This window comes from Balaenoptera borealis (assembly GCF_965194805.1).
Source record: "Balaenoptera borealis genome assembly, chromosome: 11".
NCBI classification, from domain to species: Eukaryota; Metazoa; Chordata; class Mammalia; order Artiodactyla; family Balaenopteridae; genus Balaenoptera; species Balaenoptera borealis.
Window position 1 is genome coordinate 53,038,952 of NC_138868.1, and position 15,469 is coordinate 53,054,420.

General features: G+C 38.2%; 2 protein-coding genes across 7 annotated transcripts in view; one reads left to right on the plus strand and one right to left on the minus strand.

Moving 5' to 3' along the window:
• Window positions 1-3,426, minus strand: part of C2CD3 (C2 domain containing 3 centriole elongation regulator) — a 125,949-nt gene extending 122,523 nt beyond the window's left edge. For 4 of the 5 annotated variants that reach the window (XM_082343127.1, XM_082343126.1, XM_082343128.1 and 1 more), the window contains exons 1-2: window positions 3,049-3,239; window positions 50-319 (exon numbers count right to left, since the gene is read on the minus strand). In XM_082343127.1, coding sequence (XP_082199253.1) covers window positions 50-319; window positions 3,049-3,103 — 325 coding nt within the window. In that variant the 5' untranslated portion in view covers window positions 3,104-3,239. Of the gene's footprint in view, window positions 1-49; window positions 320-3,048; window positions 3,240-3,341 lie in introns of those variants that run through there. The other variant, XM_082343130.1, reaches the window with a different exon arrangement.
• A 124-nt stretch (window positions 3,427-3,550) lies between these two features.
• Window positions 3,551-15,469, plus strand: part of PPME1 (protein phosphatase methylesterase 1) — a 77,111-nt gene continuing 65,192 nt past the window's right edge. For both annotated transcript variants that reach the window (XM_082343207.1, XM_082343206.1), the window contains exon 1: window positions 3,551-3,823. Coding sequence is in view for 1 of the 2 variants with exons in the window: in XM_082343206.1 (XP_082199332.1) it covers window positions 3,723-3,823 (101 nt within the window). In the remaining variant the exon portion in view is untranslated. The remainder of the gene's footprint in view (window positions 3,824-15,469) is intronic.

Consider the following 15,469-nt stretch of genomic DNA (forward strand, 5'->3'; position numbering starts at 1 on the left):
ACATGCTTCTTATTAGGCCTACAGGTGAAATGATAAGACAAAAACATACCTGTTAGATAAGAGGTAAACTGCTTTGGACCACAGCGAATAGCATAACGTGTAGTTGTTCTCACAGCTTTTGGTTCGGTCTGCAATGCATTCCTGGGACAAAAGAGTGTTCCTTCTGATGTTTCTCCCCACCATCTCACTCGAACAAGTACACAAGCAGGAGGCTTTGTAATCTTCCATATGACTTTATTAACAGTAAGTTTCAGAAAGCAGCGTAGCTGGCCTTCAACCAGGGGTGGTAGGCTTGTAGATGGAGAAATGTCACTTAAACCTGTGGAGGAATCCAAGAATACTAAGTCGAAATTTAGTCTAAATACAGAAAACACATAATCTGCTTTTAGGATGAAAACACACAAACATTTTAGTCTCTACAGAGAGAAGGCTTATTCTATTTATTCTAATACATGAGAAGTAACTAGCAAACCAGACCACAGAATAACCTATCTGGTCACTTAAGCCACCCTGACAACTAGTTAGTATTCAGGATTTGATTCAGGTAATTGTAAGTAAAGAACATACCAACTTAAGACACGCTAATACAAACTCCTCTTTAACTGAAAGATATTAAATGAAAAATACAAATACAATGATACAGTATACAGGTTTAAAAAAATCTATTAAGTAGTTGAAATTTTTCTTCCAAGTACTGTTATTCTGATTATTGCAATGACTACAGTTTTTTGTTTTTGTTTTTAAATTAATTAATTTATTTTTGGCTGTGTTGGGTCTTCGTTTCTGTGCGAGGGCTTTCCCTAGTTGCGGCAAGCGGGGGCCACTTTTCATCGCGGTGCGCGGGCCTCTCACTATGGTGGCCTCTCTTATTGAGGAGCACAGGCTCCAGACGCGCAGGCTCAGTAATTGTGGCTCACGGGCCTAGTTACTCTGCGGCATGTGGGATCTTCCCAGACCAGGGCTCGAACCCGTGTCCCCTGCATTAGCAGGCAGATTCTCAACCACTGTGCCACCAGGGAAGCCCCACAGTTTTGAAGATATGTTATCTTTACCTAATTCTCTTACTTTAAAACCATCACTAAACATAAAACAGCAACAACTCCTGTCAATCAGTTCTCAAATGAAGTCTACACCTTACAACTCAGCACTTCAAGAAAGACCACCTTAAACTGTGTCTTTTCTTCCTGCCGATATCACACAATGAGGACAGAAACTATCGTCTTCAGATTATGCCATTATCTTTTAGCACAGTGCTGGGTTCATAATATTTATGGCTTTTAGACAGATAATAAAATGTAAATGAGGCAATTAATCATGGCTTTCTATAAAGCTTTCCTTTAATGACTCTGATTGTCTTCTATTCACGGTATCTTCTAACCATGACTTAGAGGAGATTTAAGAAGTCATTCCAATATTACACACACCTTTCTACTCCTCTCACTTTTCCCTGGGGAGTGGTCATGCCTCACAAGAAAAAAATATACTGGAGTCTATCAGATCAGGAATTTCTATAACTAATTCTTTGGATTTCTAAAGTGAACAGCCTCTCTGCTTTCTTTAGTGAAGAAAAGACCCACCATAATCTTTATGGATAACTAGTTTCAATATAAAAATTTCACACAGGTGTATACATGAGTATTACTGTATATGCATGTGGTATAATGAGAAGGACATTCTTACGTTATTTCTATTTTGATTTTCCTCCTATCAACCAAATATGCTTGACTGGTTTGACATAGGCAGCACCAGCACTGAACACTTCCACACTTCTGTTTCATATCCTCCCATCATTCCTGGAAGGAAAGGCATTGCCTCAAAACTGCCTTAGTTATCTTTAAACAGTTTGGATAAGGTTTATTCCCAGACTGCACCTTCAGTCCTCAATCCAATGGCCTAATGCACTATCATTATTCCTAATACCTCTTTGCCTATACTATGAAGTGCAGTCACCCAGTTTTTGTTTTGTTTTGAGGCAGCCCTGTAGAGATTCCATTTCATTTCATGATCTGCCCTGGGTTCCCAGGGTGACTGTTCTTGCTGCAGCTCACGTTTCCCTGGTCTCTTCATAAGCTTGCTTCTTTTTGAGCAGACTAACCTGATGAGATCCTCTTGCTACACACTCTTCCATCATCTCAAATCCTTCAGAGATCTTCATGCCCTAACCCCCGCCACCCCACTCCAACCCTACCACACCGTCACTCCGCAGTCTTTCTTCCTCTCTCCTCCACAACTATCTTTTCCCTACTCCCACCTGTAGCCCTTCATGATTCATGACTGTCTCACGCTTCAGTCATTCAATTAACATTTACTAAGTCCTGCTTCGTGTTAGCTCTTGGGGATTCAGTAATGTGTAAAACGTGATCCCTGCCTATTAGGATTATTGACATACTCTCCAACTTATTTTTCTTCCAGTTCTATGTGGACCTGCAAAGCTATACCTCCCCCCTCCCATCCCCACACATTTAACTTTTATCAAAAACACCCCTAAGTCATGGGGATTTAAAGTACAGCACAGTGGCTATAGTTAATGATAGTGTATTGTATACTTGAAAGTTGCTGTAAAGTAGATCTTAAAAGTTCTCTTCACAAGAAAAAAAAAAATGTTTGTAACTATGTATGGTGATGGATGCTAATTAGACATGTGGTAATCATTTCGAAATATATACAAACATTATGTTGTACACCTGAAACTAACATAATGTTATATATCAATTATACCTCAATTTTTAAAAAGTAAAACCAAAACATTCCTACAATTTTTTTGTTCCCTTCCTCTGGAAGGGTCCCCTTTTAGCCCTCACTTCGTCCCATTTATTCACCCACTTTGCCCCCTACTCCAGCCCCTATATCCTTTCCATTCGCGGGAGGGCCAATTGCCCTCTCTTTTAACCTTCTGATTCCCTGGTTATTCTCCCTCCTCAATCCCTTTTTTTTTTTTTTTTTTTCTTTTAACAGGCGGCTGTGGGAGGTCTCCCTAGAATGCTTCGCGCCCTGCTCCCCCAACTCCGCCCAACTACGCTTTCTTCAACCTTTGGTCGCTCATATTACCTCTCTTCTGGCGGCTACCGCCGCCCACAGGTCCCTGGGCTTTCCGTTGTTTCATGACGAGCCCCAGCTCTTCTTCACCAATTCAACTCCGGGCCCAGCACCTAAGCCGTAGCCTCCAGCCATCCCTGCCCACGGCGCTGGCGTTCCCCGGCAACCGGCGCCGCTGGGCAACTTGGGAGGCAGGAAGAAAGCGATTCTTCCTTTAACAGCCTCTAGGAAGCCATGAGAAAGGGAGGCGCCAAGACTCCTTCCCGCCAATAGACTACAACACCCAGGATGCTTTGCTACACTACCTCTGCGGTGTTGGACGCGGTCGCCTCCAGCTGCGCAAGCGCAAAGGGATAAGCCCTTTGAGGACTCCATTGCCCAGGGTGCATTGCCTTCAGTAACGCTTCTCTTTCCGGCGAGGGTCGTCGAGTTCTCCGCTTGGGGTCTGAGGGATCACAGGGACTCTGTTACCCAGCTCTCTCTGTGGAGGCTGGTGCGCACTTCCGGTGGAAGCACTGGGGCGAGGGGGTGGAGTTTACGGAGCCGGTGGGCGGTGCTGCTGGTAGCTGGGTGCTATCCAAAGGCGACGGGGCGTCGTTAGGGGAGCGAGCCGTGTGACCAGTTGGGCCGCACTTAGCGTGGGACGAAGCTTCGGCTACTGTTCGACTGCCTGCGGCCTCCCTTTCATGTCGGCCCTCGAGAAGAGCATGCACCTCGGCCGCCTGCCCCCTCGCCCTCCTCTACCTGGCAGCGGGAGCAGTCAGAGCGGAGCCAAGATGCGAATGGGGTAAGTAACCCGTACTCCTTCTCCCTAGAGGCCAGGGCCCGGCCATTGAAGAATGGTGTCTCTGGGCGTTTAGAGCGGCACGTCAAGGGAGGCTAAGGATAGGAGAGAAGGTTGGCGGCGGCCTGGGGACGTTTAGATGAAGTAGAAGGCAGATCTGGGGACTAGGGGAGGCGCCAAGTCAATGGAAATTGGAGGATAAATAGTATTGGAGGGAGAAGGGAATGAGGCAAAGATTGAGGAAGCTGAGAGGATAGTTTAAGACATGTAGGAGGTACCTCCAGAAGAAGGGGTGGAGGAGGTTTGAGAAAAGGGAGAAGAGCGGTGACAAAGGTGGAGGGGAAATCTGCCAGGGATGGTTGAGGGAAATGGGAAACGACGGAGAGAAAAGTTGAGGGGAATTAGGAGAAGAATTCGGAAAAGATTTGGGAGAGTAAATCTTTATCTAGTTTTTCTGAGAACTAGATAATAGAAAAAAGCTGGGGGAAACAGAGAACACCTGAGGCAGGGTTGGAGCGGAAAAGACAACCAGGGAACAGAAGGTTCTAGAGAGAGTTCCTAGGGGTGTAAGAGGCAGATTCTGGGAGTGAGGAAGTGACTTAGAGATTAAGTCTCTTAAGGGGTACTGAGAAAGTGGGGGGAACAGGCCTAAGGAAAGATGGAGAACACAGCCAAGAAGACTGTTAGGGGTGATAAGAATGTACTGAGAAGGGAGGGTAGGGAATAAGGGGAGGAGTGAGGAGGGAGAGGGCTGAGGGGCTTAGAGAGTAACCATGGGCTCCAGAGATTGAGAAATGACTAGGAATAGGGTCTAGTGAATGGCGTGCTGCAGAGGTAAGGTCTGGGAAGCTTGAAGAGGAAGATTTGGGAAATTGATTTTTGCTGGGCAAATAGGTCTGGTGGAAGCTATGTACTGATCTGATAAGATTCAATTAATGAAGCACTGAGAGGAGCCACTTAAAATGTTTTGGGGGAAACCGTCGTTTACTGGAATTGGGAGGAGCTGTGTTGGCTTTTGGAATTTAGGTTGCTGAATGGCTTGGGCCAGGTTGGGGGATACTAAGGTGTAGGAGAGAGAGTGTAATGAGTTGAACCTGGGAGAAGTAGAAGGCAGAGGTAATTGAACAGGCAGTTGGTTTTGAGGGATATTTGTAGTATCAGATAGGATTCTGGAGACTAGTGACTGAAAAGAGAAAAGGGGTAGGAAAAATACTTAGGTATGTGGTAGTCAAGAGTGTGTGTTTGGGATTCTAGAGATGGGTTGGTAGACATTCTTGGGATAAGGACTAGAGAAGAAATACCTTAGGTTCTGAAGATTAATATGTACAAAAACTGATCGAAAAGGAGATTTAGATAGGAGATACAATACTGTGAAAGCAGGTCCTAGGAATGAAGAGAAAGGAGAATCTTATAAATTAAAACAGTGGAGTAGAGGGGTGGTGAGAATGGTTGGAAAAACTGGGGAAGGAAACTAAGAATTGAAGTGGAGACCTGACTATGAGACGCAGTAGAAAACTGAGAAAACCTTGACAAGTGAAGATAGGTCAGTGGATGCACAGTACAAAGAGGTGGTAGAAGCCTACATGTAAGGTAAAATGAATATCGTTTTGGCTTTGGAAGACAAAGGTAGGACTGTGACATGATTAAGGAGGATCTGGAAGCTGATCCATAGGAGATTATTTGGGAAAATTAACCTGGACTATAAAATTAATGTAACGTTTGTTGTTGATATGTATCTTAGTTGCCACCTTTCTTAAACTAAACTTTGATCTTTCAGTATTCCATCACTCTTCTCTAAAATATATATAAAAATACTAGCTTTTTAATAACCATATATCCTTCAGACAAGTTAGAGCTTAGCTTCTCACTTTATCAAAAGTTCTCTGAAGATGAAGAACTGAAGAAAAATACTAAGAAAAAATAAAATCTACTGATTAGATTATTAGTAACTTAACCTCTTTAAATAGATGCTTTGGTCCTCTTAATTTAGGTTAACTGCTTATCCTGGAAAATAAAGTTCTTTAGAAAAATGCTTCTTTATAGCACTGTGAAGAGAAGAGCATATATTGGTGAATTTTATGTGGTCCTCAAGTAGCTTATTTTCCTGTATTTTTATTTTCTACTTCCTTATTGGAACATAGGCATGCCTCATGTAAGCCTAATGTTAATGATAATATAGACTGTCTCCTCCCCTAGAATCGTAAAGCTGGAAGAGAGTCTCTGAGACCTATTGTGTTTTTTGGATTCATAGTTGTTATTGTTGGCAATACTTAATTTGAGCTGTATATCTTATTCCTTTGCAAATATTCTAGGATTCAGTCTTCCTTTTTCCTCAGTCAGTCCTGGTTTATGAAGTCTCACTCCTACCAATTTTACATCATCCTTCTTTATTTCTAACTTCTTCTCACTTGCTTTTTTTTTTTTAACTCTTTCCATCTTTTCCACTCCCCAGTCCATCTCTTACTCTCAGGTTGGACCTGTTCCTTTGACAGTTTCTTATATGACTTACTCTTTCAACTATTTTTCATAATCTTTTGCCTTCAGTTTCAGTAAACCTTATTTAGATGTGTTTGCATATTCAGGGTGGTTTTGAGTTTTTGGTTTTTCCTGAGTTTCCATAGTTTTGTTTTTCCAAATGGATTTAGTAATTCCAGAGTATGGCTGGATAAAGCAATAATAACAATTACTTTTTTATTTTCTTTTTTTTCTTTTTTTTTGAGTTAGTACTATGTGCCAGGCATTGTGATAGTAGCTTTATGTATGTTATTTCTCCGGTAAGGCCTGAAATCCTGGTTTTATTGTTCCTTGATAGATGCCAGTAGATGATACCCAAAACAGTGGTTTTGAACTTTTTAATTAAAGCTTTTGGAACTACTCTGATTTTAGAGCCCTACTTGCAACTGATATTAGTCTGTTAGGGCTGCCATAACAAAAATACCATATTTTTTTTTGCAAGAGTTCTAGAGGCTGAGAAATCCAAGATCAAGGTACCAGCAGATTCTGTGTCTGGTGAGGACCACTTCTTGGTTCATAGATGGCAGTCTTCTCACTGTGTCCTTACATGTGGGAAGGAAGAAGAGAGCTCTGTGAGATCTCTTTTATAAGGGTACTAATCACATTTATGAAGGCTACACCCTCATGACCTTATCACCTCCCAAAGCCTCCACCTTCAAATACTGTAGAGGTTATTGGAGATTAGGATTTAAAGTGAATTTTGGGGGGCACAGACTTTCAGTCTATAACACCTGGTGTGCTTGAGGGTGTTTTTATTTTATTTTATTTTTTATTATTTTTTAAAATTTTTTAATTTAATTTTATTTATTTTTTTATACAACAGGTTCTTAGTAGTCATCAATTTTATATACATCAGTGTATACATGTCAATCCCAATCGCCCAATTCATCACACCACGATCCCCAACCCCCCCCCTGCGGCTTTCGCACCTTGGTTTCCGTACGTTTGTTCTCTACATCTGTGTCTCAACTTCTGCCCTGCAAACCGGTTCATCTGTACCATTTTTTTAGGTTCCACATACATGCGTTAATATACGATATTTGTTTTTCTCTTTCTGACTTACTTCACTCTGTATGACAGTCTCTAGATCCATCCACGTCTCAGCAAATGACCCAATTTCGTTCCTTCTTATGGCTGAGTAATATTCCATTGTATATATGTACCACAACTTCTTTATCCATTCGTCTGTCGATGGGCATTTAGGTTACTTCCATGACCTGGCTATGGTAAATAGTGCTGCAATGAACATTGGGGTGCATGTGTCTTTTTGAATTACGGTTTTCTCTGGGTATATGCCGAGTAGTGGGATTGCTGGATCATACAGTAATCCTATTTTTAGTTTTTTAAGGAACCTCCATACTGTTCTCCATAGTGGCTGTATCAATTTACATTCCCACCAACAGTGCAAGAGGGCTCCCTTTTCCCCACACCCTCTCCAGCATTTGTTGTTTGTAGATTTTCTGATGATACCCATTCTAACTGGTGTGAGGTGATACCTCGTTGTCGTTTTGATTTGCATTTCTCTAATTAGTGATGTTGAGCAGCTTTTCATGTGCTTCTTGGCCATCTGTATATCTTCTTTGGAGAAATATGTATTTAGGTCTTCTGCCCATTTTTGGATTGGGTTGTTTGTTTCTTTAATATTGAGCTGCATGAGCTGTTTATAAATTTTGGAGATTAATCCTTTGTCCATTGACTCGTTTGCAAATATTTTCTCCCATTCTGGGGGTTGTCTTTTCATCTTGTTTATGGTTTCCTTTGCTGTGCAAAAGCTTTGAAGTTTCATTAGGTCCCATTTGTTTATTTTGTTGAGGGTGTTTTTAAAATCACTACTTTAGTACATTCCATTACCATTTGAGAGACTGTAAGTTATTAAAATCATTTGACCATTTTCCAACATGTTTTTGGTTCATCAATAGTTTCTATAATTCTACTCTGTTTCTATAATTATCTCTTACGTTTTTATAGTGCTTTAACTGACATATATTAGTGCTGTTTTGTATTATTCCATGAGGTAAGTTAGGGCAAGGGTTAATATTTTCTCTTAATGAGGAAACTCAAATGTTCATTGACTTGCCTAGGATCACAGAATCATGAGGTGGCAGAAACAAGACTTCAGAAACCCAGACTTTAGATTTGTAGTCCGTTGTTGTTCTTGTTATTCCTTGGTGCAAAGAGACTGGTGTTTGAAGTGATAATGATCTGAGTTTGAAGGCTAGCTTGAGTATTTATTTTAGTTAAGTCATTTAACCTCTCATAGTCTGTTTCTTATCTCTAAAACTGGGATACTTAATGCTTACCTTAGAGGGCTGTGAGAATGAGATAATATGTGAAAAGCAGTTATGCCTCCTGACACATAAGCTCTTAAGGAATGATAACTAGTAAATTATTATATGTTGAGAACAAGTAGAAAGGCTCATTCTTTATGAAGTAGAAGCACTCCTTTCAGTATCTTATAATGTCAGCTCTTTTCCCTCAAGCTGTGTATTTATTCATATCTGATCAGATAGTTTTTCATTCAACTTCTTAAGTTTATTACGGATATCAGGCCTCTTAGGAAGGCTTTAAGGGGCTGTTCACACAGATGGACAAATAAAGGGCAAAGTGGAGTGATTTGCTCAAGGTCACATATTAAGTTACTAAAAGAATTAAATCTTCGTGTATCTGTTTATGTTGATTATCAGTTTCAAAAAATTAAGTTATAATTCACATACCATAGAATTCACCCTTTCAGAGTATACAGTTCAGTGATTTCTAGTATCACCTTCCCCCAGCCCCTGGCAACCATTAATCTATTTTCTGTCTCCACGAATTTGCCTATTCTGGAGATATGTAAATAAAACCATACAGTACGTGGCCTTTTGTGACTGGCTTCTTTCACTTAGCATAATGTTTTCAAGTTTCATCTATGTTGTAGCATGTATCAGTACTTCATTCTTTTTTTTTTTTTTTTTTTTTGGCTGAATTATATTCCATTGTATAGGTATACCACAATTTATTTAATCATTTATCAGTTGCTGGACACTTGGGTTGTTTCCATTGTTTTGCTATTATGAATAATGCTGCTGTGAATATTCACATGCAGAGCTCTGTGTGGAAATAATGTTTGCCTTTCCTTGGATAATTACCTAAGAAAGGAATTGCTGGGCCATATGGTAAATTATGTTTAACTTTTTAAGAAACTGCCAAATTGTTTTCTGGAGTGGCTCTTTGAAGCTTTTTATGTATCAGGGATTTTTTTTTCCTTATAAGTGTTAAAAATACTTTTCCAAGTTGTCTTTTTACTTTGCTTATGATATTTTTTGCCATGTAAAAAAGTTGTTTTTAAATTTTAATGTACTCAGATCTATCTAGCAAAATCCATTGCTTCTGGATTTTGGATTGCAGAAAGACATTTCCTTCTCCCAGGTTGTAAAACGATTCATATATTTTTTTTCCCTAGGACCTGTATGCTTTCTTTTCTTGCATCCATCTTGTTTATCTTGATGTGCAAAGTGAGGAACAGATCTAATTTTACCTTTATCCATATGCTATCCAGTTGTTGTAACACAATTTATTAAAAAGTCCTTTTCCCATTATGTGAATTTCTCCTCTATAAAAATTAGTCCTTTTCCCCACTAGTTAAAATGATATTTTTATCATACACCAAATTTCTGCATAGATTTGGGTCTGTTTATGAATTTTCTTTCCTTTTCCCTCGGCTTATTTATGTGCCACTACTATGCTTTAAATTGGAGAGGCATTATTAATATGTTTTAGTAAATGGTAGAGGTAGCTTCCCCTTCATTCTTTTTCAGGGTTTTCCTGGCTCCTCTTACTTGTTTATTCTTACAAATAAACTTTCTAATCAACTAGACTAGTGCCTAATAGTGTTTTTATTGGCATTATATTAAATATGTAAATTAACTTAGAATAAACATTTTTATGATGTTGAGTCTTCCTTGAAGAAATATGTTTTTCAATTTGTATAAATCGCTTTTGAAGGAAAACTATTTCAGATCCCAAGTACTAACATGTTATATTTAATGTTCTATGTTATATTATGTAAACATAATGTTTAACATTGTATTTAATGTTACTTAAATATGTACAAAATAAAACTAGGGATAAATTTCTGTGTATAAGAGTAAATTCCATATTACTCTTATATAATTATAAAACTCAACAGATTTACTATTTAAATACAACTAAACCTACAAAATTCCTCAAATTCAGATTAGCAATATTACCTTAATGTGAAATAATCTAATTTTCTGTTAACAGCTTGTGATTTAAATGGAAATATTATTTATTGAAATAAGTAATATTTTTTATAAATAAGAAGTTCAGAGTTGATTCAGTTATTCAACTGTATCAATCATGACCCAGGCTTTTTGTATCCTTTCTTTTTCCATCCTTAGAAATGTTGGCTTTTCCTTCTCTTGCTTGTCACCTTATGGTTGCAGGATGGCTGCTGCAACTCCACTTGCACCTTACCTTTATTCGGTCTTTCTAAATAAAAAGGAAGGAACAAGGGCAAAGACCTTTTCCTAACTTAGTTTGTCCCTGTTTTTTTTCCTAGAATGGGAAACTCCCCAGCAGGTTTTTCCCTTAAATCTCTTGGTCCAGAACTGGTTCACATGTACATCCTAAAACCAATCACTGTCAGTAGGGAATGGGATTACTATGACTGGTTTAGACCAATTCTGATTTATTCCTCTGGGCTGGAGGAAAGATAACAAAAGATCTCTACTAGCTACCAAAACAGTTTGGAATTCTGTTAGGGAATACAGAGTGGTGGGAAGTGGGAAAGGAATGTCTGGAATAGAGAGTAAACAGCATCTGTTCCGAGTCCTGACATTAACAAGTGGGGGAGACTAATCTGACTTCAGATTCCCTACTGTTTTCATTGCTGCACAGGTATAGGAAGTGATTTCTTTCTTTCCTTCCCCCCACCATTTCCTCTTTATGCCAGGTTTGAGCCGCTTGACCTGAGCACTTCTGAGTGAATGTCCGTTTTTCCATTTTGCTAGACTTATTGCCAGCAAATCTATTTCTCCTCTTTTATTTGTAATTTATAAATTTTTAAAAATTATGTGAAATGTCAACTAAGAGGACATATAGTCTAAAAATATATCTAACTTTTATAATCAACCAAATAGTTAATTCAGTAGACATGTATAGTGAAAAGAAATGACTGTTTTGAAATGTTTTGACTTTAAGTCAATCACAAAAGTTTTTTTTTTTTTTTCACACACACACACACACTGTATTTTATTTTTACAAGAGATAAATCGACTGACACCAAGCATTGTACATGGATGACCACAACAAAAGCAACAATGATTGCAATTACGAAACATGAAACACACTCATACTATGTCATAATATTGACATTCAGTCCAGTAATCCTCCACTGTAACAGCTCCTTTACTTTGCAGTGAAAATTGATTTGTATATTCTTTGCCTCTGAGTCCTTGTGGAATTTTTTTTTTTTTTTAAATTCAGACAGAAAGTCACAAAAATTATACTCATCCTCATCAGTTCACTCAGTCCCATGTAATTAATTTTTTTTTCATCTTGATCTTTTGTTAGCACTTTTATGAGTTCATCAGTTTTTCATTAGAGTTCTGAAAATGCTTATTCATTCAGTTCAGCAGTACAGTCCGTTACCAGAAACCTGTACTTGTCAGAGTCTTTTCCATGTATTTCTTGAAGATGAAACCCTTTTATAGGAACATATTTGCAAAATCATCAGAGTACACCCAGAACTGTCTGTAAATGACAAAAGACTTAAAAATGACCACGGTTAAAGATTTGATGACAGTTCATAATAATGCAGTTGACAAGAAAATTAGTTATTTCTGAGATATACATTTTAAAGTAATAACTAGGATTATTACTTATAACATTATACCAGAACATATAAGATTTTTAGAAATTTCATGTAATGTCTGAAACACTTATATTAACATATTTCCATACATATTTCCATACAAATACAAATATGATTTTTAGAAATTTCATGTAATGTCTGAAACATTTATATAACCTAATGAGCCTTTCTTGTCATGTTACTTGATGTCAGATTTGAGGAAACGCCTCTGGTTAGTTAGGAAAAACTTTTTCCTTCATGATGTGAAATAGTTTCTTGTAGAGAAGAAAGTTTTAAGTAATAGCACAATTAAGAGGATGGTCCACTTATATACTACACTTAGTTCTTCAAATACAGTATTGACAACCAGTCCCAAGCACATACTACCAATATAGTTGACCCTTGAACAACAGGGAGTTAGGGGTGCCCACTCTTCCCACAGTGGAAAATCCGGGTATAACTTACAGTTGACCCTCCATATACCATGGTTCAATGTCTGTGGATTCAACCAACCTCCAATTGTGCTGTATTTACCATTACAATTGTGTAGTATTTACTATTGAAAAAAATCCTTGTGTAAATGGACCCATGTAGTTCATACTGTGTTGTTGAAGGGTCAAGTGTACTACACTACTACAATTGACGATTGGTTGAATTAATGTATTTGAAATCTTGAATACAGAGGGCCCACGGATATGGAGGGCCAACTGTAAGTTATACACAGATTTTCAGTTGCTCGGAGGGTCTCACATACGCACACCCTACTCCTCCTCCCATGTTGTTCAAGGGTCAACTCTATATTTTGAAGATTGAATAAGAGATTAAGTTGAAAATTCTAGTCATTCCAAACCATAGCAGAAGGCTGAAGTTGTTTACTATCAGTCCTTTTCCACCGTGCCTCTGTGTGTGTCCTTTGCCATGGACTTTTTCCAGGTGTAAGTGGGAATCCTATCTCTGCCACTAATAAGCCATGTGGCTTGGTCAAGTTTTCCTCTTCCTGGGCCTCAGAAAGAACTCTGAGGTGTAGTAGAAAGAATTCTTTGGCACCAGACATGCTTGAGTTTAAATCCAAGCTCCAGGGCTATGGGAAGTGGCTCTGGGCAATGTATCTTATGTATCTGAGCCTGTATTTCTCATTTTTAAAGAGAATATTTTTCTTGCAGAATTCAAAATCCAACTTGATACATAATAGACAGCTAATTATTCCCTTCCATAAAGTAAGATTTGGGTTAGATGATCTCTAATAGCATGATCCAGTATGTAGTTTTTAGAATCTAAGTCTGCTGCTTTAATAAGATGCCCTTATCAATAGTAATGAACATACCAAACTATCATGACCTCAGACAGCCATTTGGTGGCCTTCTTTCCATTCTTTCCATCCTCTTCAGTGTTGCTAATGAGGATTTTTTTTTTTTTTTAAATCAGTGGTGCCTTGATTTAAATAGCTGGCTGCAATTAAACTTCATTATTTTGTCTCCACTACAAGACTCCTAAACTGGAGAATTTGTGACAACAGTGACTAGGACTGCTACTGTGCAGCTCATGACTCATTAATAACTCTCCTATCAGACTTAAGCAGCTTAGTAGATGTTGAAGTATATTATGTCTTTGAATTTGAGACATTCGCTTAAAAACATACAACTTATATTTCCTATCCTTTGTTCTCTAAGTAGGCAGGGAAAATTTTTCCTCCCTCCTTTCATCCTTCCCCTCCCTTATTTCCTTAGCAGTCATATAATTTTGTTGGTTTTGGTTATTATCGCCTAGTAGGCATCATCACATAGTAGTCAACGAGTACATCCTCTATGCCCCCATAACCTTCTGTAGATATAACACTTATCCCTCTGACTATAATTATTGGTTGACTGTCTACTCCTCAAGACTTTAAGCTTCTTAAGGGTAGGAATTGTGTCTTAGTTTCCCTGGTGTCTAACATGCTGACTACTTAAGTGCTAACTGAATGAGAAACCGAAATCCTAGACCTATTTAGCTTCATTCTATAAGGAAAATCTTATTTCCTTACTAGTTCCATTAAGGTGGCATAACTAAAGCTATACTCCCTTTCTTCTGAAAGCTGTTTTTCACTTCATAAAATAATAGAATCCATACTTTATTTCAACATCAACATTTAGGTAGAGTGTGTTGTGAGTGTTTACAAATACATTGTCCAATTTGAGATTTAAAATACTCATATGGTTGAAACTCATGCTTGGAATTAGTCTCTTGTATGTGCATATTCATGCCTGTTGCTTAGTTTTACTTAATTAAAATTTGACAATCCATATCTTCCTCTCTCGTTCCCCAAACCTGAAAGCAAGTCCATTACTATAAGAGAGCAAATGTCAATTAGTAATTATTTTCAGACCAGCTGCGTTTTATAGGATTGGGGTTTTCTGCCCTTACTCAATTTCTCGCTTACTCCCTAAGAGAGAAGCCTATTTTCCAATGAGGCTGTATCTACACACTGGTGACTCTAACAAGTGTAGGGATGAGAGCAAGAAGTCTACTGTTAAAAGTAACATTAAAAGTTCTCCATAGTCATGTCCCAGGCAATGTCAATTTTCTAAATGTTTCTTGTACTTACCAACTGCCAAGTTTTTACTTTCGAGGCCTCCCATATCACTTTTTCAAGTCCTTCCCATCCTCTAAAATCCATGAAGCTCTTTCAGACTATTCTAGCTCATTCATTTGCTCTGTCCCTCCTCTGAGCATCTGTAGCACTTTATGTCATTTCGTCTTATTTGCCAATTGTTGTGCGTTACTACTTGGTATTGTGTTTTTTAATTGTTATGTCAAATTTATTATGGTAATTTAAATGGGTGATTACCATAAACATCATAATTTATATTTCATGTTTTTATTTTGTTTTTGTGTTTTTGGTTTTTTTTAGTTTCCCCAATAAAATTGGAGGTCCCAGAGTACAGGAACCTTTGTTTTTATTTCTTTGTGTATTCTACAGTAGCACAGTTTAAAAAATGTTCTCATAAGGTTTGATTTAATAGACATGTGGCACACAACATTCATATAAAATGAGATCCTGAAGCTTTTCCTGATCATCCAGCCTGCACTGATCTTTCCATTTTCTGTCCTTTTGTAGCGCCTATCATTTATACCAGGGCTTGGCAAACTTTTTCTGTAAGTATTTTATGCTTTGCAGGCCATAGTTTTTGTGGCAACTACTCAATTCTGCCATTGTAAGGTGAAAGCAGCAATAGACAATATGTAAATGAATGTAATTGTATTCCAACTACATTTTTTTTGGTGTCACTGAAATTTGAATT